Raw genomic sequence first — 24,833 nt, forward strand, 5'->3', positions numbered from 1 at the left:
TATACACACTTCATGAATGTTTTTACAAATGATCAAACCTGAGATATTGTACAATATTGACAACATCTTAAAAACCAACCTATTCAATCTTTAAAAAGAAAAAATAATGACAAAAATAAAAAGTATATGGATGTAATATTTCTCTTACATACGTTGTTGTTGTGTTTATTCCTCCTGCATACACTGTTCATGTCGAAAGTACAACCTGATAGACATAGCACACTGCCACCAGTGTATTTTCCTAGTTTCAGAAATAAATTATTATATGATCCTCTGAACCCTGGTAGTGGAACAATATTTATAACATTTGAACCCACCCGAGAGGACGACAGAACGCGCGACTGCGCCGTAGTCTCCCGGAGAATGTGGAGGAGAGAACCCACGGCTGCGGCGTACCCCTCACGTGACTTCGTCTGCTGCTGGCTGAGTGAAGCGTGTTAGCAGGTAATAAAAAAAACACAAACAAATCTATTTCCAGTGCTCAAACTAACGTTCTGTTTTGAAATGCATTCAATTCATCTCCTTAACGCCGTTCTGTTATAAAAAGTTGGACAAAGGACAGATTTGCTAGTTTACACGAGCTTCTGCTGTGTTTCGCAATTTTCTGGTGAATTGTTCCCTGGCATGCAATGTCGGGATTGGGTTGAGCGCTGAGGCCATTTTCGTTAGAATTGATCAAGCTTTGTGGTAGCTGAGCTTAATGCTACCAGCGTTTTGATGTTTTTTCGACGACAAACTCGTGTCGCTGTCATTTGGAAATCGACATTGTTCTCAGACTTGCTCGGTTATGCTTTTAAAGTAATGCTATTCAGTGTTACTAAGCATATATTTTAGCTGGTGGCAAGCATTGTGTGAGTTTGCTCACTGCTAAGCTAGCTAGCTAAGTTCTAGCTTACCCAGCTAGGACAAAGGGTCTAGCTGTGGTCCCAATGCTAGGTGGCCACTGGGACCCCACACCATTTGTAACATTAATGCTTGCCCCAAGAATTCACACTAAAATGAACTGACAACTCGAAAGAATGAACGCACTTTTATATTAGGTGTTAACCTACACGTTGCTGTGATTCAGTAGCATAACGGTTAGCTATGAGATGACTATCCATTAACATGGGAAAAGCATTGTGCACAACAACCTATTGTTTGTACCTCTGTCAGTGTCGATGGCCACTTAATGCATTCGAGTCGGGTAAAGACCTACAATGTTACGGGTTGTGAAAGATATTGTATAGGATTTTATCATCCCGAATGGATAACTGGCATTGGTGAAACCACTGTTCTTGACAAGTCAGTGTGACCGTGCAATGTGATTTGGTGCTTGAGCTGCGCCAACTTGATTTGTTATTGTTATGGACCCTCTGAGCAGTACATCCACGGAAGCATAATACCCTTCCAGTTGTACCCATATGAAATTACGTTGAAAGTGATTTCATATGACAAATATTTAGCAATCCTAATGTCCTAGTCATCATTTTATACCCATTTTGGAATCAGTGGGAAACGTTTTGTATCGTTATTAGAGCATATTATGGCCAACGCCGAGAATCATGTCTAGCGTAGGCCTACACATCTTTATTGTCCGACCTCCGAATGGTGGTAATAATGGGCTCAATACAATGCAATTGTATATTGTAATTGTATTATTTTGCTGACATAAAACATTTATAAATGCATTAGGCAACCAGAATGCAGAAACATCCCTTTACAGTGTACGGTTCACACAATAACTTCACGCAAAATGGACCCATTGTAAGAATAAAGATGCTTGTGTGTGAATGAGAGGGGGAAAAAAAACCTGATGCTGACCCTGTCAACCTCACAGCGTGTGAAGAGATCTTGATTGGTTTCACACCTGTCTCTATGTTTAGAGATAATTCGATTCAAGTTGGCTCAAACAGCCATAACCCCTATTTACAAACATAACCAACTGACTTTTGTCTCCAAGAGAAGCAGTCGGTTTCCTAGACTCATCAAGGGGCAAGGGATCACTTTAAATGCTCATGACGGCAGTAAACAAAGTAGTGCTTCCCCAAAACGGTCTCGAAGAGTGACTTTGCCCAACTGTGGTGCTCCTTTGTTTGAGACATTCTCATGAATATTTAGGTCAGGCTAAATTCACAGTGTATCTCAGGGGTATGGTGTTAATATGGAGGTGTGTGCATGGGCAGTAGGTTAGGTATTCATGTTGCAATAGGAGGTTTAAATCCAGCCTATTGATTTTTTTAATTCTTTAATTTATGAGATGTTAAATACCACATACAGCTACACATATTAACACTTCCCTTGTGTTTTTTTAATGCAATGGAAGTGGCAGAGTAGTTTTTGAGTAGCTTGCTTTGCGGAGCCTGCCAACTGCTTTGGAGCGTGGAAGAAACCACAATTTCTGTAATGTCATAGCAGATTAGCTAGGTTAACCACCAGATCATTTTAGTCAACCACATTTCTGTTTTGACAGATGGTTCTCCTCCTATCATGCATCCTCCCTGCAATTAGTCACCTTTTTCTTATAGAAAAGTTGTACTTGGGTGGGGTAGGTAAGGCAATTTGTCTTTGAGGAATGAAACAATCGCACCTGATTTGGTTTTGGGTCTGTCTGTAACATCTGGGATGTGGGAAGCGGATGTGTGTTGGTGGAAAGCGAGCTTTAAGCCTGGGTACTATTTCACACGCTGCATGCTTGGATGGGGTGTAAGAGGAGTCCAAGCTGATCCTCCCTCCTTGACCTAAATGTACGGCAATGCGGTTACATCACCGTGCGAGCGTTAGGGATGTGGGTGTGTATGAGGAGTGTGGGTGTGCAGGGGCCCCCGTAAGGGTGGTATGCAGTGTTGTGCAATCCAGTCTGGCTCTGTATAGTGGGGAGATCTAAAATGGGCTACTCATGGAAAACTCTTCAGCTCTCTGAAAACTGTTGAGAAAATATCTCTAATGAAATATGACACAATCTTAGTTTTTATTTTATTCAGAATGTAAATACATTTTTTAATTGAGAAATGAAAATAAAGAGCGTTGTCAAATTAAATGACATCCTAAATGTTATATTTGCTAGCTTGAATTAACTACAGTTTCCCACCATGCGAGTTTGACACGGTCTTGTGAAAACTAATTATTTCCCAGTCATCATCTGAAGTCAGATCTGGACAGTCCTGGCCATGTCAGGACAGCGTTTGGGTTTTATCCATTCCTGAGTGCTTCTTCGGTTGTCTGTTCGGAAGACCTGTGATATTCAACTTCAACAAAGATTTACCTTTCTGACACGGTTCAACGTTGTGCTCCAAAATGTCTGATTTCATGATGCTGTGCACATGGTCAACGCACCAAAAGGCATAGCCACCTTGCCTCCATGTCTGACTGTTGGAAAGTGAAGGCTTTCTTGGAAGGTTTCATTTCGTTTTCTGTTAAGATCGAGAGAACAGGTTGAACTAGGTCTCAATTTCCCAGAACGATTTAGGCTTGTCAGGTGTATTTTGTCTCTTTGAGCTTTCTCACATCTCTTATCAGGGTATCCTCTTCCAGACTACTCTTGGAAAGAGCTGATGACAAATAGTTGCAATTCTATCATACCCGGTCTTAAATTCAGATTGAATCTGTTTGACTGTTGATCCCGGTACTTTCTCCACAACTTCAACAATATTAGCAAACTTCCATGAAGTCCCGTTCTCTATTCAAACTGGTTTAATAAAGGATTGATTCTCTGAAGCGTACCAAAGTAAAGTAGAATCTTCTGCTTTAAACACTAACAAGTTTGAGGTGCCAATAATATGATCAGGTCCTTAATTAGGGAATATGGAAAAGCTCATTTTGTTCTAAATTAATACTTCTGGGGATATGGAAAAAGTACAAGGATAAGTGTTTTCTGATCACAACTGTGTATGGCTGTCAGTTCTGTATCTGACCATATCCTCTTGTGTTTTTTCTTCTTCTCTTCCCCCCCCCCTCCAGATTTAGATTTTTCTATTTTGTACATACATAGTTTTGTATATACTGTATATGATGACCTCGCTGGGCGGCGACAAGGCCCGAGGCCCTCGGGACAAAGCGCTGCCTGCTTCCACACACATCACCCAACCACAGAAACAGCTCCAGGTGAGTGCCGCCTGTACACATACACACACAGGCTGAAGCAAGGATGCAAACACACCGGCACATGCAGTCAGTTGCATGAAGCTGCGTGTGTACATAACACAATAAACTTCTTCTTCCTTTTGTCACTTGTCCTCTTGTTTTTTTGTACAATGCCATTGTCTCCTCCAACCACCCCTTCCTGTCTTTCACCCCCCTTTTTTGGTCTCTACTTTCTACTCCTCCATCCCATGTTCCCTTGTGTTTATTTCCTCCCCCCCCCCATTTTAACCCTGTATATTTCTCTCACACCTCTTCTCTCATTCCCATTGCATATTGTACACCTCTACCTGACCCCCCCTGCTTTCTCATGTCCCGTCCCCCCCTCCACCATACTTGTCACATTTTCCTTATTGACCTCTTTGCTGCGCTCTCCTTCCTCCCCTCTCCTCCTGTGCCCCTGCCTCCCTGCCAGGCAACCGCTGAGCAGATCCGGCTCGCCCAGATGATCTACGACAAGAATGATGCTGACTTTGAGGGCAAAGTTAACCAGGTGAGTCCCCAGGGCTCGTTCCCGACTGGGGCCCCTTTGTGTCAGCGGCCGGCAGGCTACCATGGGTGTGCTCTCCAGTATTCTTCCACTACACGCTCACACAACCATGAAAGAGGGATCGTCAACTGATTTATGCAGTCTCCAGTTACGCTACATTCCCCTTTTTTGTGTGTAGCTACCTGTGTGTGCTACACTCGCAGATATCTCTGATACATCTGCGTAGGTCCTTTCTTTCTTTGGATTTCACAGTATGTCCTTGCATAAACACAAAGGGCTGAAAAGAAGAAAAACCATTATACTGCTCGTTGCCTTTGCAGTCTAATAGATAACTCTCTGGGCATCTTTTTCATGCCACTTCAGGTATGTTTTGCGTATATTTCGCAGAGTTTGTCGCCTAGTATTCGGTGCAGGTTATGGTTGTCAGGAGGACAAGCATACCAGAGCAGTGTCTCCTCTTCCCACATGGCCTCTTCATCAGTGCTTTCTCTCACAACCTCGTTTTCATTCCAAAACCACAATTCAAACACAGCTCATCAGTCAGTAAATCAAGCAGTTCATTTATACCCGCAATAACTGAGTATAATTCATATATACGGTCTCACTGACGTCCTGGTAACTTGCGCAATGGAACATACCAAAACTTTTTTAGGGTTAGACTGTAACCTGAAACAGTTACAGTGGTTATCTGCGGTTCCAAAATCTCGGCCAAAATCTGTGTTGTGTGTGTGTGTGTGTGTGTGTGTCCGGCAGTTGATGGAGGTGACGGGGAAGAACCAGGACGAGTGCATGGTGGCACTCCACGACTGCAACGAGGATGTCAACAGAGCCATTAACTTCCTCCTGGAGAGCACTTCTGACACGGTAGGCACTGCAAGCCAACTCCTCCTCCTCCTCTTCATTTAGTCCCCTTTGACCTCGTAGGACACAGTCTCGCTTCCTGGCCAATAAGGCTTCTGTATGGACCAATTCTGTCACTTCTGTTTTTTTCTTTCTTCAACAGATAAGGGTGTAACTTTGGCTCATATGGTGGGGGAGAGGGTAGAGCTCCACAAGTTTTAAAAACGGATAAAAAAATAGGCGGTAGAAACATTCAAAAATGTGAGGCCTGCCCCTAGTGCAATCTGCATCAATGTTAAGATGGTTTATTCTGTCTCTTCAATAACTTCAATTTAGCTAAAAATCAGGTATCTAACACCTTAATAAATGACCTTCAGTTCTGATTTCGTATTCGTCAATAATGATGATTCTTTGTGTTGTGGGGTCTGGAAATGGCCAGCGTCCGTTTCATGCAACTTTTGTCTTTCCTGGGTTGTGTTGCAAGATGCAGTCAGCTGATTTGGCTCCAGGGACCTAAGCTAGGATACATAAAAACTCAGATTTGAAATCATAAGCATTGCGCAACGCATCTCAGTGACCCTTGCCCCAGTACCCCGTGGAAAAACCGCCTTTCCCAACTTACTCCGCAAACATTCAGCCCTGTAACTGCCGGGCAGTTGCATAAATACACACTATTGTGTTCTATTTTTTCCTTCTCTATTGATCAAGAAAGAGTAATGTGGAACAGTCGACCAAATGGAGGCTGAACACTTGCCTCTTGTCTTTCCAGTGCTGGGAGGAGGATTCAGGGTTAAAGTGAATCCAAGCATTTCTGAGCAAGGCTGGGCAGCACAGATGGTGAGAGAGTCACTGTGCCAGTCAGCCGACCAACAAGCCAGTCGACTAGTCTTCCTTGCTCATGTTGTTATGATCAATGGTGGTGGTTTCCAGGAAATCCTGAAATGTGAAACCTACTTCTGAACTGTGGAGAGGCTGTGTAGTTGTGTTTCGGTGTCAAGCGCTGTTCTGTCACACACACTCACAGCCACACACACACAGCCCGCATGGTTGGGATACTTGGGCTGTCAGCGTGCGGAGTAAAGTTAGACTCCGAATGTATACATGTTGTAAGCTGATCCAGCAGCCATGTGCTGACCTCAGGGGCGATAGTAGTAATGGAGAAGAGAGTTGGAGAGTTGGATGTGTAGGGACAAATGCAACATGCAAAATATTGTGAAGATTTCCATTGTGTGTCATACTTGGTTATGGTTTAATGGTTGTTTGAATAATGACCTGAAATAACACACTTCAATACAGGCCGGTTGATTAGCTGTGGATTAGTAGCCTGCCTGCTGTAATTTATGCATGCACTGTTTATAGGTTGCATTGGATAAAAGCTTCATTCTTTTTGAATGATATGTAAATTAGTTGGTCCTTTCACAAGTGCTTGATTGAGGGATATGTGTGGGTAATAGAACATGTTTAAACTGTAGCTTACTGGTTCATTTCCCTGTTTGTTTCTTTGATCACTATTGACCCTTAGTCCTTCCCATCTGTTTTGCCTCTCTTTCTCTTTCACCTCCTTTTGCCCTGGCCGCCCTCCCATCCTACTCTCACTCTTTCTACCTCTCTCTCTCTGGGCCTCCTATCGCTCTTTCTCTCATTCCCTGTCCCTCCATCTCTCCCTCTGTTGCTCTCTTTACTGCCCCCCCGGTTCCTCAGACCTCCTGGGAGACAGTGGGGAAGAAGAAGCCCCTGGTGAAGGACGGCCCGTCGGAGGGCAAGGAGAACAAGGAGAACCGGGAGAAGAGGGCAGAGAGAGAGGGCAGCCGGGGGCGAGGGGGCGCCAACCGGAGGGGCAAAGGGGCCAGTCGCAACCGACAAGGTGAAAGAAAGGAACAATGAGGGGGAAAAGACAGTTATGTCCTTCTGTTGAATCACAAATCCTGGAGTGGCCATTTTGTTTTGGGCCGTCAACATTAGTCATTGTGAAAGGTGTTAGCCGTCGTGTCTCCACTGTTCGCAGCGCTGACAGAGAACTTGAAGTCTTCTCTTCCCCTCTTCCCGTTTGTGCAGGGCGGCCGGAGGAGAACGGCGTGGAGGTGGCCCCAGTAGAGAGGGTGGAGAGCTCGGCTGAGCGAGGCCGCAGGGGAAGAGGGCGAGGTGAGTGCATAGGCTGCCCCTTCGGCAGCTCAGGCCCCGTACACGCTCTCTTTGGCCAAGGTCAGTACCATCAATCCTCAGCCGACATCCCTTCAAGTGCTCCCCAACAAAGGTTTTGTCAACTTGCGCTTTGCTTGCGTCTTGCCGACTGTGTGTGTGTGTGTGTGTGTGTGTTATAGGATCGGGAGGCCGAGGTAGAGGCAGGGGGCCACCAGTGAGCAGGTTCTCTGCCCAGGGAATGGGGTAGGCTTCACACACACACACAACTTCTCACACACCAACACATAATTATCCTCTCCTAGCTCTTCCTTGTTTTTGTCGTTGGTCGTCGTTCCTTAACGTCAAACCAGCCCTCCCCCACACCTAATAATACTCTGCTCCCCCCCTGTGCCCCCCCCCCCCGCACACACAGGACCTTCAACCCAGCGGACTACACCTCAGAAAGAAGCACGGGGACCACACAGGGAGAAGCGTGGGAGACAGGGGCCAACAACAACAGCACAGATGGGACAGGTGTGGGCGCCACACGGGATACACGCTCTAGTCCAAACTCTGGTTCTGGTCCCTCTCTCAGAGAAGTGGACGACCTTTTAAACCATCAGCATTTTTCCAGGAAACGTACGTCGAGTTCACATCTCCGCCTGACTTTGTCGTCTCTGCTCACCCCCACAGTTGCCTGGAGAAGCACTATGGACGACTGGGCAGCCGAGGACTGGAGCGAGGACGTAAGTGTGAGTATCGAATTGTTGAGTTGCAAAGTGGCGAGACGCGCTGGTACCTGAGATGGCGTTAAACGCGCACCGCACTGTCCTACTTAAAACAAAGTGAGAACGTGGAATTAAAACCTACACCACCTGCCGGTGTGTGTTCATGACCAACCGCCCCACCTCCCTCTCTCCCTCAGTTCTCTGAGACCAAAGTGTTCACCTCCTCCTGTGCGCCTGCTGCTGAGAACCACATCACAACTCGGCAAAGGTAACCTCCACCTCCCCCCATAAGCAGTGTAAACGGCCTGTTTTCGTGTTTCCACAGTAGGAAGGGCTTTTAATCGTGATTTCAAATGCGTGGAAAGGTCACCAGGTGAATCGAGTCCCTTTTTCGGTTCTTACTGTTACGATTAGCACTCGCTCAGTGTGTTAAATTCAAGTAGGTCTGCATAAGGATGAATGTGTTTTTCTTACTGTACATGTCATTAAACTAACCTGTAAGAACTGTGTTGATATAATTACCTGAATAAAGCCCAATTTATTAATGTTAGGCCCCATTAATACATTTGCTGATGTGTATTTGAAGATTCCCAAGTGATGCATCTCTAAATCAGGTCCCCATACACATGACGTTTATCTTTAAAGATGCTGCATATAACAGTTGGGAAGGTAGACACAGCAGGTTGCTGCAAATTGATCCCCTCAGCCAAGCAAATTCATCAATCACTCGGCTATTGTTGTACTTGCGATGCATGTCAAGCTATCCTTTTCACAATTTTTGTAAAAGAATTTCCCCATTTTACATCAGTCTAAATAAAATCCCCATTTTCTTTATCGAGTTGGTTTATCGTATGAAAGCCAGTCGTCCTTCATGAACGTTGTGAATGGACTGTGTGTCTCTCTCTCTCCTGCCAGTGTGGACCTGGCTACCCTGCTGCAGAAGCCTGTGGGGGTACGAGGAGAGGAGGGGGGTATCAAAGCCCCCTCGGCCCAGAACTTGGTCTTCACCAACTCCCACCACCACCACACCCCGGCCCAAACCCGCAACGGGACGGGCATGAGTACAGGCACCACCAGCTACGCACACGCTGCCCTGGTGAGCCCACCCTCAAACCACGCTGGGGCCTGCTAGTTAGGAGGTTGGGGTGCAATCCCACCCCCATCCCCCCCAGTGTTCAGACCCTGTCAGTGGGGCCCCCTATTGCTTGGCCCCCCAGCTGGCATCAAGGAGTGGGGACCAGTATACCAACCTCAGAGTGTATTTGTGCTTTAAGCCAGCCTCACTTCAGGCCCTTCTGACTCAGCAAGACTTATTTACAGGGATAACAGTTCATGTTTTCTTTCTAGAGCCTATATCATTACTACGTATTTCTAACATCTTAATGCTACGTCTCCCCCCCTCCCCTCTCAGTCCTCGGTGCTGGGCGCAGGGTTCGGGGACCTGGGCCAGTCCAAGAGGAGTCAGTCCAGTCCTGGCGCCCAAATCCTGGAGCAGCTCAAGGGGCCGGGCCTGGGGCCCCTGCCCTCCTCTCAGGCCCCTCCACCCAGCACACAGCTGGGCAGCCCCCTGGGGAGGCTGCCTGGGCTGGGGGCTCACGGGGCCCCACCCTCCACGTCCAGCTGGGATATTAAGGGCTCGGAGCCCAGCGCCTCCCAGTTTAGCCGTGAGTTGTGTGTCTGTGTGTGTGTGTGTGTGGGGGGGGGGGGTCATTCTTGGGTTTCATTTTTGGGGGTTTTAGGAGCGTTAGCTAACGTTAGCAGTGGCTAACTTTGTGAGTTGTGTTGCTATAAGTGATAATGACACTGACCACATGATATCTGCATTGAGTCTGTCCAAACCTTCCGGTACTCAATCTAGCACACATCTAGAAAGGGCATGAGCATGGCGTCATCAATTCAACAGACATACACAGAGATACTCACACTTTGTTCAATATAAGTATTATGACCGATTATCATGAGATTATCATAGTCTCTTCATGTCTGAGACTTTGATAGAAAGGTGAAAGCAGACTACCAATAATCATTTCAAGGACATGACACTGGGTTTTTGTAGGTAAAATGTGCAAACGTGAACCAGTTTTAAAAGCGTGCGTTTGCTTGTGAGTGAGGGTGAACAGTCCGAGTGAATTTGTGGCTGTGTGCAAGTTTTTGTCCACCCTGGCTAATCTCTCCCCCCGTCCCTCCAGGGGAGTTTGCCCTGCAGCCCGAACCCTCCCTGGTGCTGAGCCAGCTGAGACACTCCGGCCCCCCCCTGCCCCTGGCCTGCCAGCCGCAGCCCCCCACCTCCTCCGCCCCCTCCCAGCAGACTGCGGCCAGTGCCGAGGTCTCCGCCGCCACCACCTCGCCCGCCCAGGAAGGACCCTTGCTCACGGCCAGCGGCGGCTCCAAGACTGCCCCCAGCGTAGGGCCGGACCCTCAGGGCAGCAACACGCCGCAGCAGCAGCGGGCACAGCTAAAGGTTCAGAAACGAAGGATACCTCCCTCTTCTAAGGTAACGTTCTGAAGGGGGGAGAGGGGGGGGGGTGGTATCACACCTTTTTAAGAAGCTTGAGTAGGAGCCTGGGGGGAGATCGATGCACAGTGCGGCAGAAGCCATTAAATTTGGAATTGGAACAGGAGATCTAGCGGAAGTCAATGAGACATGAGGATTTCCAAATACCGCGCTGAAAAATGATCACAGTGACTATGATTATATGGTCAGTCTTGCGTACTAAAGGACAGACATGGAAATAGTATGACGACAATAACAAGAGCTCTCCCACGGTTCTCCCAGATCCCCTCCTCCGCGGTGGAGATGCCCGGCTCGGCTGACGTCCCCGGCCTCAACCTGCAGTTCGGGGCCCTGGACTTTGGCTCGGAGTCGGCGCTGCCGGACTTTGGCTCGGCGGACAACTGCGGTGGTGTGGGGTCCAGGGAGTCCCCCCCTGTCCCGGCACCAGCCCCCCAGAACCAGAGCAGCCTCTATTCCAAACCCCACAGGTGGGTCACCAGCTGGGCAGAACGCTAGCTAACATAAGAGTTGTTTTATCCATGGTTAGATACAGGGTAATGAGCTTGTCATTGGTAATACGTACTTGAACAGTTAAAGAAAACAGAAATATTGGGCATACAGGCAATGTATAATGCTTGCATTCTGTTGAGTCCACCTACCAGGAACCAGGAACAACTTTATATTTTAGCAGTTATGAGCAGAATGGATGTTTAAATGTTGCCAGTTATGAATCCTTGCATGTGAACGAGAATACGGGGGCCTTAGTTTTTGTGCTTCTTCTTCACAGTGAGTCTTTAGTTGGCCCACTCTCTTCCTCGGAACCCATCTACCCCTCCCCGTCGGTGTCAATGCCCAGCCTCGCCCCCTCCTTGCTGGGCACGGCCAGCTCCGTGGCCCCCCACTCCTCCTCCTCCTCCACCCCCTCCTCGGTCCCCTCCTCCTCGCCCTTCGTCTCAGCGGGGAGCGACTATGACTGTGGCGTGGCTCCTCACTCACGTCTGGCCTTCTCTCAGAGCAAAGAGAACCCAGGACCGGTCATGGTGAGTCCAGAACTTCTCAGAAGGGTTTCAGGAATGTTCCGATGATGTTCCGATGCTGCTAACTGGCTGGCCAAGCTCTGTGGTGTTGCACTGTGTTCAGTCATTCTAACTACTTGTGACATGGTTTTAAGATGGCCGATTGTACATGCTTTGATTCAATAAAACGCTGTAATGATGAAGTTAGTATTTTGGGGATATTAAGAAGGGGGAAGCATTTCATGCTCTTTTTTGTTTCAACAGAATGGTCTGAATGGTGTAAGGAGCACAGCTGCTCTCGACAGTAAGTGTGCTATAAAATGTTTTATTATCCTGCATTTGTCAGTGTATAAGCCAACATTATTAGCTTGCACCTCAGTCAGCTTTGAACAGATGTGTTCTGAAATGCACATGCGATTACAACGTTTCTATCGCCAAGTTGCTTATCTACCTTGTACACAAGTTCATCAAAGGTGGACTTGATACATTTGACAGAGGAGCCTTTAGGTTAGACAGGCTGTTACCTCAGGCTTGACTGCTCCTAATCTACCGTTCCTAAAATAACCCTTTTAGAACACGGCTCCGCGACTTTCACCGTGCGTTCTGTCGCTCTCTCCCTGCCAGCCCCGTCAGTGGCGTCCACACCAAAGTCCGAGTCTCCGGCGTCTCTGAGCCTCAGCACCAGCAGTGCCCCCCCCGCCCACATGCCCCCCTCCCACAGCGCTGCGCTCTCCAGCCTGGCGACCGACATGACCTCGGCCAGCCTAGCACAACTCAACAGGTAGAACGACCCCCTGATGGGTGGACCTCGGACGCATGTTAAGGGGTGAATGTGATTGTTTTCGAAAGTCTTTTTTTCTTTTCTTACTCCTGCCTCTCTGTCTCCCTCCACTGTAGCCATGTCAGTAGTAGTCATTCCTCAGTCTCAGCTCTCGGATCCAGCTCCCTCACGGTGAGTACTTCCGAACGCACACGCACACACATCCGTAACTGACAATTTACCCCAGACTAACCGTCTCCACTCCTCCCCATGCAGTACACCAGTGTGGACAGCAACGTGAGCTCTCTGGCGCCCCTATCAGGCTCCTCCTTCTCGTCAGCTCCGCCTCCCTCAGCCCACCTGGTCAACAGTAGCATCAGCCAGCTGGGTCACATGAGCAGCATGATGAGCGGGGCCGGGGGGGTTCATGCCGCCCTGGGCCTGGGCCCGAACGGAACCAGCTCCAATCTCAACACCCCCAGGACCGCCCCGCTGCTCTCCTCCTCCACTGGTACACACACACACAGAATATGCACACATACACTCCCACCCACACACCTATACACACAGAATCCTTTAATAGTCTTATTACAGAACTTAATAGTCCTTTTACATGACATTGCAAAAATGGACAGCATTGACAAGTATTAATGGAAGTCCAAGGAGGAAATATGGGTAAAAAAAGCTTTGGTCGAGCACAACAACCTAAGACGAGTTAAATGGCCTGAGAGAAAAACTGTTCTTTTTTTTCCTCTCTGAACATCTGTAATAATCAACACTATAAAAGGTATTTGGTAGCAAATCCTTGGATCAAAATAACCATTAAGAAATTCCTGTGGATATGTTTACTCCATCATGGATACAGAAGATAAGTCGCTCTGGATAAGAGTGCTAAATGACTATATGTAAATGTAAGATTACCCATGCTTTTATTTCCTTTGAATTTGTGCTGTGGTAACCCACTCTACACCTGTGTTAGTAAGACATCTTGTTTGTACATCTTTCCAAGGTCCTTTTTAGCCAGTCCATGGTGTGTGACACTAAACATACAAATGTAGATTGTGGCTGTGTACAATCAATTAAGATTCTGTCTTGGGGGAGTCAGGTGGCTGAGCGGTTAGGGAGTCGGGCTAGTAATCTGAAGGTTACCGGTTCGATTCCCGGCTCTGCAAAATGACGTTGTGTCCTTGGGCAAGGCACTTCACCCTACTTGCCTCAGGGGGAATGTCTTGTACTTACTGTAAGTCGCTCTGGATAAGAGCGTCTGCTAAATGACTAAATGTAAATGTCTTCGTTTCCCCCTCCCCTCCTCCCCAGGGAAAGCTCCCCCTAACTTGTCCCAGGGGGTTCCCCCGCTGCTGCCCAACCAGTACATCATGGGTCCAGGAGGGCTGCTGCCAGCCTACCCAGTAAGTCTCCCTCCCTCCCTTGTATCACACATTACAGCAAGAGTCTTTGTGTGAGCGCACACGTGATGTCCATAAGGTTGGACTAGAGGGATGAAAAGTCCGACTGCCCCTGATCGGACTCGTCTGTCTGCGACTACGTGTGTGTGTGACACTCATTGTCCTGTCCCCTCACAGCAGATCTACGGATATGAGGACCTCCACATGTTACAGTCCAGACTGCCAATGGTGAGTAGGACTGTTTACCGCAGAGGTTTACCGCACGCAGACTGTCACAAGTCCGCACCCCGGCCTCTCGACCCCATTCAGGGTACAGTTTAAGTAGCCAGAGGAAGTCTTCACGTCAGTCATTCGAGTGGAGAGACATTCAGGAGCCAGAGAGCTAGCCCTCGTCTCTGACCGCCCCTTCCCCTCTTCTCCTCAGCCCTCTTTGCAGGATTACTATGGAATCACATTCCCTGGCCCCACAGCTCTCTCTGGTAGAGATGGAAGCCTTGCCAATAACCCTTACTCGGGTAAGTTACTTAACCCCCCACCCCCCTTCCCTGAAACCCCTCCTAGGACATGTCTCTGGCCTATCTTTGCTTTAAATTGCCTTTCTCATAGGGTGAAAGGTGATATTGGGTTTTTGTATTCCTTGTAATCTTGTTAGGCTCAATGACTGTTGTGTTGTTTGTGAAGGAAGATGACTTAAAGTTACGTTTAGGTGATTACATGAAGTTATTAGAGTAGAAGGAAGTATCAATTTAAACAGATTTAGCTTAAATGGTAGTTGGTAGGTGTGGTAGACAGTGTCATTAATTGTCACTTTGTTTATTATAAATTATCACTTTCTATCCCTGTTTTATGAGGAATTAATATTTTGTGTTTATATATTTCTACTATTTTATATTTAAACAATATATACTGTACAATTAAACAAATACACACCCTTGTGGATAACCTTTGTATTTGTCTTTTACTATAGTATTTTTTCCCCTCTTATCCCAACGCGATTCAGGTGAAGTCACAAAGTTTGGCCGCGGTGACTCCACCTCCCCAGCCCCCCCCACCAGCCTGTCCGCCCCCCAGCCCCCCCAGGGCCAGAACCAGGGCCAGAGCCAGCCCCAGCCCCCCCAGCCCCAGGGCCAGCCCCAGGGCCAGCACCACAGCAGCCAGCAGGCCTTCCTGCCTCCGGGCTACAGCTACACGGGCCTGCCCTACTACGCCGGCATGCCCAGCGCCGTGCCCAGCGCAGCCTTCCAGTACGCCCCCACCATGTTCGTGCCCCCGGGCAGCCAGGGCCCGTCGTCTGCCAAGCAGCATGGCATGGGCCTTGGCCTGGGGAACCCGTCGGCCAGCCCCTTTCAGCAGCAACAGCAGCAACAGCAGGCCAGCAGCTACGGCCAGCACACCTTCAGCTCAGGTGACAAACACACACTGACACGCATAGCCGAGTTGAATTGGTAAAACTCACTCCTCGGTATAAAAACCACCCACCTGCGCCATTGAAGAGCTAGCTTTCCGGTGGTGTAGCTGGTTAAAGAGGGGGTTTATTAAAGGTGGTGGTCATGTAAGTCAGAGGACCCCAGTTTGAACCCCAGTATGGGCAAGATTGGAAGGAAGTAACTGATGAGTGATGGTACACCTGTTACACACACACACACACGGAACTGAGTTCTATGGGTTAAACTCACTCCTTAGTATAAATACCCCCACTCCAACCTGGCCAACTGTTTTGTAAGAGGTGGTCAGTTGCTTGCCAGTCAGAAGAGTCCAGATTGAATCCTGGTCGGGGCAAGAGACGGAACAAAGGAACAGATACTGACACAAAGACTGACGAGCCACAAAGACACGCACACACAACACAGTGGAGTCCTACTCTGCGTCTGGCTTCCCTTTACAACGAGCTTGGGCTCACACTGCAGCCCTAGAGATGGGAGGCAGTTCACTCTGAGCTACTGCTATCACCTCTGTCATTGTTGTTGAAGTATGTTTCGGGCCAAAATTGAATGCACATAGAAATGAATACATACAAGCATTCAATTGAATGGAAAACAATAAGAAATAAACAATATTATGACCAAAAAGGTGTAGACTGAAGCTTGAGAATGTTATACCTACCTTTTTACGTAACATTCTATCAGGCAACCCTTATAACAACTAGGTTTCACAACTACACTTACTTTTCAACAGGCTAAAACCCTATAACAACTAAATTATAAAGACCTTACTTTGTCCTCGGTTAATGTGTGGCATTCCAACATTCTATGCGAGTCGAGGGATGAGATGGGAAATCAGACTTGTGGAGTTGAACGCTCTCTGCTGTCGTCTCAGGGTACGAGGACCTGACCCAGGGGCCAGCAGGAGGGGACTACAGCAAAGGCTACAGCAACTCCTCCCAGACACAGGCCAAATCTACTGCTACAGGCCCTGGAAAAGGTCAACACATACTTCCTGTTACATTATTACATCAGATTCTCATTGGTCGTTTGGAGGACAGATAGATGCTGACGCACCACGGAAGAAAAATAATATATGAAATGAAAAAGACTGCTGTTATATTGTTGGCTGTCATGAGATATTTGAAATATGGATACAATGATAGATGTTGTGTTGTTGTAATTTGCCAGTATTAGTGAATTTCTTTGTAGAGCTATGTACCAGTGGTGAAATCTATCTGATACATTGTATGATGCTTCCTGTCAAATGAGCAAACATTTGGGGGTAGGGAAGGGCGAGGGGTTTGGTAAATTGACTTTGTGCTAATCTCCCCTTCCTGTAGGTGTCTCTGTGACATCAAGCAACTCTGGAGTGCCAGACATCAGTGGAACTGTTTACAACAAGACCCAGGTGAGGTCTCTTGCTTGCTATGGTCAGGATTCTGTGATTTCATGTACCAACAATGGTCTTTTGATGGGTTTTAGTATGCAAAAACCTAATGTGCTGTGCAGAGAAACCTGTGGCTGTGTCAAGCCTACATGGATCTTTTGAAGCATTTTCTTTTACACAACATTCCCCTCAGAGGCAAATGTTATCCGACCTCTTCTCTCTGTGTCCAGGGCCTCTTAGTTATAAGTTTCCACAGTCACACCTATACTGACCCCACACATCTCATTTGCTCAATTATTTTATAAAGCATCATTGTTTTATTGATTTATATATTTTTTATCATATGTATCTATGTACATATACCAACCTGTTACTTAATTCTCCATATGTGTTGCTCCCCAGTCCTTTGATAAGCAGGGTTTCCATGCAGGGACCCCCCCACCCTTCAACCTGCCGTCAGCACTGGGGGGCCCGGGGCCCCTCAACCCTGGAGGAGCCCCTGGAGGCTACGCTCCGGCCCCCTTCCTCCACATCCTCCCCGCCCACCAGCAACAACACTCCCAGCTGCTGCACCACCACCTGGCCCAGGACGGACAGGTACACACACTCTCACAAAGTCCAACATACTGCATGGCCTGCAATCTTCAATCAATTCTTTGGCATCCCTTTTGAAGAGTTTTACTGATGAAATTACTTCTTTTTAGGGCGGACCAAGTCAACGTGGCCAGTCCAGCAGCATGCAGCAGAAGAGCCAGGTCAACAAGTCCAGCTATGGCAGCTCCCCATACTGGGCCAACTGAGACTCTGCTGACACATCCGACTGATCAGACCGTAGAGGGACAAACCATTTTACAGCACCAAGCTATAAACACACTACTACCAACCCCCCCCCCCCTCCCACTTACTCAATATCTCCCCTTTCAAATTTATGGCTGTTGTATGTAAAATATATTTATGTATGTATTTATACAGTATATATATGTATTGGTAGGACATGAAATGTGGTTTTCTGCATTTGTACATTTTTTATTTTGAAGGATGTTGTTTTATTTCCAAAAAAGCGATAATTGTGGAATGAGAATGAATAATCATGGAATTAATTATGAAGTCGATGGTAAATATACTTGAACATGAACAAGCATCATGTGACGTGGTCGATTTACTTTTATTTTTACGTATGCATAGATTAAGCCTTTTTAAAAACACTTTTTGTAACTTGGTCTCCCCCATCTGTGAACTTTTTCTATTGAGGGTGACTTGAGTTGATCGCTTGACATTTTCTTTCCGCCCCATTTTCCTCCATTTGTGACTCCCTTTCTAGTTGACTGACGTGACCAGCCATGCCTTGGATTTGATGTCAGTTTTAAATTGGTTTAATCCTCGTTGTCCAATGAAATAAAAGTTCTGAACAGTTATGCATTCAAAATTATTGCCCATGTGAAATTGAACCAGTCCCCCAATTTATTAAGCATATGGAGTTGACATTGAAAGCAGTACTTACAGGTGATACACATCTAAAACAGAACGATTGTGCTCTTTAGTGAACGGTCAACCTGTCACTAATATTTGAAGGCTCAGTTCTCAACTTTTCCCAATTGTGTGACCATGACCTCCATAGTTGGGTTATAAATTGAATACCCAACCCCCATTCCAATTTGCATTGATCAGTTGCTGACATTTTGCAGCAGGTGTCAATTAGAACACAAGGTTATTTATTTGGTTTATTGATGTTGAGAACCTGCTGTAACAGTAATGAGAACAAACGGTACCGACCCATAATGAAAACAAGCAGTCTTCAACAGTTGGTCTATCAGGAGAATCAATTCATTGACATTGCATTAGAAAGAACTGGATAATATTTACATATAGAGCTCAGGGGTTTCAATGAAGGACAAGGCACATACTATATATAGTATAAAACCAGTCAACAAAAGCACTACCAAAACATTCGCATCCCAACTCCTTAAGTTGAGTTTCAGATCCAAAGCATCACATGGGGGGGGAAAAAAAATAATATATATAAACTGTACATAACTAAAAATCTGGCTTTTTCCAACGTAGCTGGAACGTCTATTCAGTCGATTTCTTCTTTTTCTTTTTCTTCTCGGTCACTGGGGTGGTCACCTCAGGCTCCGGTTCCATCGCCTCAGACTTGCGCTTCTTCTTCTTCTTAGCCGGGGTGTTAGAGTCTTCCACCACAGCGGTCTCCTCCGCTTTAACCTCAGCAGCTTCCTGCTTTATTTTCTTTTTCTTCACAGAAACTTCCTCTCCGTTGGCACCATTCTTCTTAAGAGCAGAAAGGATTATCAGACTACAACATTCCACAAGCTTTTCCCTCCCTATGGAAAACTATAGCAAGTGCAGTCTTGATGTACGACTCACTTCAGTGAACAAGCTCACTGTGTGGAACTGGCCAATGGTTCGGAGTCGGCTTATTATGGCATGTCGTACACTGAGATGGGACCATGTGGAAAGGTCGAATCCCAAATCAAAACATGCGTGGGTTGAAGTTATGAAGCTTAGTGACATACCTCTGCTTCGCCATTGGACTTGATTACTGGGGCGTCTCCATTGTCCTCCAGAAGTTTCTTCTCACGCTTAATGCGTTTCTTCTCTTTCTTTTCCGCTTTCTTCTTTATCTCAGCCACAACTTCTCCTGCCTAGAGAAGGGACACAAAACTTAGGATTATGGCCATGAGGTAGGCAAGCAAAACGCTGAAGTCCTAAGGCTAGCAAGAGTTGTTAAGGCAAAACCATGCTGAGTCAGGCTCATTAAATCAGTTTAGCCCCCATGTGTTGAGTCGGGGATAAAGTGGTCATCATTCACAGCAGGTTAGAAGCACGAGGCAACACGGGCCGTTTGTGAACTTGGCTCACCTCTTTCACAGCCTCCTTCATCACATCCAGGTTCTTGCGAGGCGCTTCGCCCGTCTCGTAGAAAGACAGACGCTCTTCAACCTGGTCACGCAGCTTCTCGCCGTACACAGTGGTTTGGACCTCTGCAGGAGACGACAACACCAAGTTACTACCTCATCCAGTACGGGAACGATACCAGCCCTCCACTGGGGACCTGTGGCTTTGCTCAGAGTTAAGTCTTATCAACACCAACCCCAAAAGGGCTGAATACTGTTGACGAAAAATATACAAGCATCATAGCAAGTCTAGGTCAAATGAGCAGGGGGCCTGAGAATGGATCCCTGAGGAGCAAGTGGCTAAAGAGTTTGTGACCCCCCCCCCCCCCACTCACTCACCGGAGAAACAGTCGACACGTGACGCAATGGTGCACTTGTTAGCCAGGTAGCGGGAGATGCGCCCCTTGTTCTTGGCGGCTGCACGGCCGATGAATGTCGAGTGGAAGATGAGGCCGTACTTGGGGGTGTTCCCACGCGTCTTCAGAGCCCTGCATGAGCACGATTAGGATAGAGAGCGTGTTAAGATGCAACGGGACTACTTTTACAAATTATTCGTGGACTAGTTGAAAGAAGCTTGACAAGCTTTTCGACTCATCTTAAACACCATATAACCCAACCCTTGAATGCAATCTACCCTGGTTATGGGAATCTACCTCAGTGCCTTGGGTGGCTGCTCAGACTATAGGGGGGGGCAGGCTTGAGTTTGAGGGATCACTCTGGAACAAGGGGGGGTGTCAACATGTGAATGCCCTCACCCCTCCACCAGTCACCCCAATTGGCTCCACCCCAGCCCTGCCATCACCGCAGCCACCAATTCCCCAGCAGGGAGGGGGCGCCCCAGTACCTGAAGAGGGCCTTCTCTGCCCCCAGGATCTGTACGGTGGAGGCCGGGTACTTGGCCAGATTGGTCAGACTGCCGGCATGGGAGATCAGACGGGCTCCCACCTGGAGGGATGGGGGTAGGCAAACCACAGGATAGTGGTTTGATATAGATTTCAAGTGCATCACATTACATTTGTAGCTTTGACTTAACATCCATTTTCAACCCAGATTCCAACCATGCCTGATTGTTACCCAGCCTCAGGTCATGGAAACCTGTTTACTACTGGAGTTAAGAGGGGGACCATCAGTACACATGGAGTCTCAACACAAATGTTCAGGGGATTGACAGATTTGGTAGAACATCATTGGTCCTGTTCTTTAGGCCTAAGATTATTCAAGCTCCCCTGTAGGGGTCTGATACTGCGAACAGTTACGTACCACGTCCCCTATGAGGGTGGCTAGGTTGGGGGCCACCTGGCTCATCTTGGAGCGCAGGTATTCCTGGAGCTCCAGGCGGTACGCGGCCAGGGAGACCACACGGTTTGAGAAGCTCTCGATGTTGATCAAGTCGATGGGGGAGATATCCATACCTGAGAACATACGGGCAGTGTGTTGACTCATTTCAGGAAAGGTAGCAAACAGCACATCGGTTCAAATGCAAGCAAACGGTGCATCGGTGATAAATGGCTGATGTTTCTCCCGACAGGATCCGCAGCAAGGAATAATAACCTTCGCTACAGGTTTATGAGAGAGTTGCTTTGCCCCCCTGTGTTGGTCATCAGAGACACTGGCAAGTCCATGATGGGCAAAAAAGGGGCTAAGAGAAGTGCAGAGCTACCATCCAAGTGGTCTTCTGGATTTTTAGGTGCAGCATCTTACCCATGGAGCTGCGTGAGGCCTCCAGGACGGACTGGGCCTTGGCGCTATCCATCACCACCTCCTCCATGGCAGGTAGACTCTCCTCGCTCAGCTCCTTCCTGTTGCCAATCAGCCGGGCCATGCGGCAGTACGTGGAGTTGTCGGTAACAATCTTGATCAGCTCTGGGAAGTGGTAGCCGTACCACTCACTGCAAAGTAGGGGGGCAAAGGCTTATCAGAAAAGACAGCAAAAATCTTTGTTAAGCAACTGTATAGCCAATTAGCCACAAGTGAGCAGACACCCTTGCTAGACATGTCAGTGGTATAACAGCACCACAACTTCCATATCCTGTTCGTACCGCACACGCATGGAGAAGGTGTTGATGTCCTTGTCCAGCTGGTCCAGCAGGGCGATGGACTGGATAATCATGTTGTCTGCCCGGTTCACGTTGAACTTCACCTTGGCCCTGGAGTAGCTGTGGCCCAGACCCAGCTGGGCCTTTGAGGCAGCCAGAGCTGTGAGGCCCTTCACCAGGGAGTGAAAGTGGAGACGCACACCTGGGGAGGGGGTTGTTTTAGAAGTAGAAGGGAGGCACCATGGAGGCCATTTTATCAGGCCGTTTGGCCTGGCTGTTCAGCTTTTCAGTATAAACCATCAGGGTCCATTGACATGAACATCAGGATGATAAGTGTCATCAAAACAAACCAGGCCTTACGGTTGGGATCCTCCAAACCCAATCCAGGTTGCCATTTAGTCCACTAGTTCAACAAAACATGAGTTGTGCCCTCCTTTTTTGCTTCCCTCTGGAAACTTAAGTGTCCAAGTGTTTGTATCCCCCCCCCCCAACCTAATATAAAATGTTTGATTTGTTTCCCCTCCAGCAGTTACTTGGTGTGTTCTCACCTCTGAGGAGCTCAGCTACCACTCCTCCAGTCTGGATAGACAGCCCCAGCTCCTCCTGGAGCGCTGCACCTATCTTGCTGTCAGACACCCCCAGCATGGCCTTTTTCTTCCCCGCCATGGAGAGGTTGGTCTCCAGAAACAGCTTGAGATCTGCATGGACCACACCTTAAAAAAGGACACGACAACGGCTGTGTAAAAAGTATGGCCGCTTACATGCATTATCCACAATTAAAATGAAAGGCATAAATAAGCATTGAAGTTAGTCATAACTTGTCCTGCAAAAAAACGCCTTCTGCTTGATATATTAACCCAGGTCAGATGTTCAGGTTTGATGGTATGTCATCAACATGGTCATTCAGGGGATTGACAGATTATAATACATCATTACATCATTGATGGGTTTATGCAAATCTAGAGCCAACTCACCTTCCGAGATTGCGTTTATATTTTCGAGGGCTGCCTGGGCGGATTTGAAAGGAAAGAATGCCGCCAGGCTCACCATACCATTGAATTTCCCGATGCAAAGCACGCTGTCTTCAACCTGGAGGTACACATGGGGAATCCATTAGCGCAAGTGGGATGTGAAATGACCAAAAACATGTATTTAGCATCAAAATGCGGAAATTAAAGCATTATTGATGACTCACCTGTGGCAAAAGCATTCCGATCTCTTCCACCTCTTTGACCGCAAAGAGCGCATACCCCGCCGCATGCTCGAACAGCACGTGCAACTGCACCTGCGGAAGAAAACATTTTAAATTGTCTGCGACGTACGCAATCATTTTACTGAAATGGTTGTAAACCCCCTTGCGATAGATGGAAACCAGCCAGACCCAGCCATTAGTCCGGGTCATCCTAAATTACGTGACTTGAGTATCGAATTTACTGATTGTTTTCAAGACTTGAAAATGAATCTAAATTATTAACCAATCAAGACTTGAAAATGAATCTAAATTATTAACCAATGTATTTCCTTTGGAAATGCGACCCATCTGCAACAAAACTACGTAAGTACGATATCCCTCTTGCAAACATTCCGGCCACATGGTATAACCACGTGTTGACGATAGGCCTTCCGAGTGCTAAGCTAGCTAACTAGCCTGTATTTCCGATGCACATGAGTTGAGTCAAGTTATCAATATAACCTTCAAGACGTTATATTAATGATAAGCTTACATAGTTTGATCTGATAACCAATATAACGTTTACATTTTGGAGCTTAAGTTTGACTGGGACCAGGCCTAATCCTGTTGCAAACCAAACAACCAACAGCATTGTGGTATTTCACGCAAGCTCTTACATTTTCTTAAATGACTGTTCTCAAAGTTTTAACAAGACTTTTCTGTAAATGTTGTGCCAACTACCTAATGTGAGCTGACTGATGCCAACTTTAATGATGGCTAACCAGCCAACCTGAACCTCATCAAAACGTAGTAAAAATAATTAGGCTTACTTAAAACACACATTCAAAAGAACAATAATAACTACGGTATAAAACCTGTAACTCCTTAGAAAATGCACCTAAACTTCATAAATATCTTACCATGATTGTGAAATCTTTGCTGCGACACGCTTTGCGTGTCCTTTCTTTCCCTCACTACTGTGAAAAGACTGCTTTAGCTTTTTTCAACGTGCTTCCACATGACCAAATATCGTGATACCTGCCTGGGCATCGCGAGAGTCGCTTTTCTTCTTTCCCTTTACGACTGGTTAGACGCTGAACCTCATATCGCTGCCCTCTGCAGGTGGAGGTCTGTTTCAGGAGAGAAGCGCTTTTAAAGCTTTGTTTGGAAGTTAGAGAACTTTTGTCAGTAGTCCTACAGTGGCCTGTGGCTCTGGTCACGACCAGAGTGCAGGTCGTGCACTTCCAGGACAGGAAGAGCAAAACAGTAGCCTATGGAGTTACTAAAAAGGAGCGGAATACCAATAAATACAAACCAAACTAGAAAACTTACAACTTGAGCAAAGCAAAGACAAACACTAGTATTACGGTATCTTAACAGCTACACGAGACAACGCAAAAGCCTAAATACTAGAGAGAAAAAAACATAAAATTTAGAAAAAGCAACAACAGTAGATAACCTTTGTCACTTTTATGAAGCGATTTTATTGTTAAAATCTCGGATGTTTGTTTGTTTGTTTTTTGCAAGATATTATTGGACAATCTAATGAGTTTTTGAAAAGACGAAAAAAAAGAAGAAATTAGGTTATAATGACCTCCACATCCCAACTCCACTGACGCACAAAAGCACACTAGCTATGTTTGTCCACATTATTTTTAAAACCATGAAACTCCGCATTATAATTGCATTGGATATGGATATTCCATTGTTTTAAAGTGGCTTCAACCTACACCACAATTACTACACAAATGCCAGTATATGTGCTCAAAAACAGAAAACATACACACATTTTCTCAAAATAAAATGTGAGTTTCACAATTGCTATGAGTCCATTTGAATACTCTTCTTAAGGTCTCTAAATTGAGCCAATGCTGGGGTAAGTTCTAGGAAATGAAATAAGTATTATAACAGGAAATAGTAGAAGTAAAA

The 24,833-nt window shown here is 46.8% G+C and overlaps 2 protein-coding genes and 2 non-coding genes across 16 annotated transcripts; 1 reads left to right on the forward strand and 3 right to left on the reverse strand.

The window, feature by feature from the left end:
* The first annotated feature begins 284 nt into the window (after positions 1 to 284).
* ubap2a (ubiquitin associated protein 2a) lies at positions 285 to 18,781 on the forward strand. Of its 12 annotated transcripts, none has more exons than XM_062457663.1 (27): positions 285 to 444; positions 3,946 to 4,083; positions 4,535 to 4,612; positions 5,363 to 5,473; positions 7,151 to 7,313; positions 7,505 to 7,651; positions 7,771 to 7,834; positions 8,004 to 8,121; positions 8,263 to 8,322; positions 8,496 to 8,566; positions 9,214 to 9,394; positions 9,710 to 9,962; positions 10,488 to 10,792; positions 11,075 to 11,280; positions 11,580 to 11,832; positions 12,073 to 12,112; positions 12,382 to 12,589; positions 12,706 to 12,760; positions 12,845 to 13,079; positions 13,886 to 13,977; positions 14,152 to 14,202; positions 14,399 to 14,489; positions 14,942 to 15,379; positions 16,291 to 16,395; positions 16,739 to 16,806; positions 17,188 to 17,382; positions 17,490 to 18,781. In XM_062457663.1, exons 2-27 carry the CDS (start codon positions 3,988 to 3,990, stop codon positions 17,583 to 17,585), a joined length of 3,780 nt encoding a protein of 1,259 aa, XP_062313647.1. In that variant the 5' UTR covers positions 285 to 444; positions 3,946 to 3,987; the 3' UTR covers positions 17,586 to 18,781. The 12 variants fall into 12 exon arrangements, with proteins under 12 accessions (XP_062313647.1, XP_062313675.1, XP_062313684.1 ...); XM_062457691.1 differs by having other exon boundaries at positions 14,975 to 15,379; XM_062457700.1 differs by having other exon boundaries at positions 12,433 to 12,589.
* On the reverse strand, positions 18,494 to 23,940 carry nop56 (NOP56 ribonucleoprotein homolog). 2 transcript variants are annotated; one of them, XM_062457795.1, is made up of 12 exons: positions 23,825 to 23,940; positions 22,929 to 23,018; positions 22,708 to 22,822; positions 22,282 to 22,446; positions 21,737 to 21,935; positions 21,399 to 21,586; positions 20,958 to 21,109; positions 20,542 to 20,642; positions 20,037 to 20,185; positions 19,663 to 19,784; positions 19,317 to 19,445; positions 18,494 to 19,068 (listed from the first exon to the last, which is right to left on the reverse strand). In XM_062457795.1, exons 1-12 carry the CDS (start codon positions 23,825 to 23,827, stop codon positions 18,856 to 18,858), a joined length of 1,626 nt encoding a protein of 541 aa, XP_062313779.1. In that variant the 5' UTR covers positions 23,828 to 23,940; the 3' UTR covers positions 18,494 to 18,855. The 2 variants fall into 2 exon arrangements, with proteins under 2 accessions (XP_062313779.1, XP_062313770.1); XM_062457786.1 differs by having other exon boundaries at positions 18,494 to 19,071.
* Positions 19,546 to 19,613, reverse strand: LOC134031212 (small nucleolar RNA SNORD57). Its single transcript, XR_009931848.1, has one exon. It is a non-coding gene; the product is annotated as a small nucleolar RNA SNORD57 (small nucleolar RNA).
* On the reverse strand, positions 21,208 to 21,328 carry LOC134031220 (small nucleolar RNA SNORA26). Its single transcript, XR_009931850.1, has one exon. It is a non-coding gene; the product is annotated as a small nucleolar RNA SNORA26 (small nucleolar RNA).
* Positions 23,941 to 24,833: the final 893 nt, after the last annotated feature.

Source organism: Osmerus eperlanus, chromosome 1 (genome assembly GCF_963692335.1).
Source record: "Osmerus eperlanus chromosome 1, fOsmEpe2.1, whole genome shotgun sequence".
NCBI lineage: Eukaryota > Metazoa > Chordata > Actinopteri > Osmeriformes > Osmeridae > Osmerus > Osmerus eperlanus.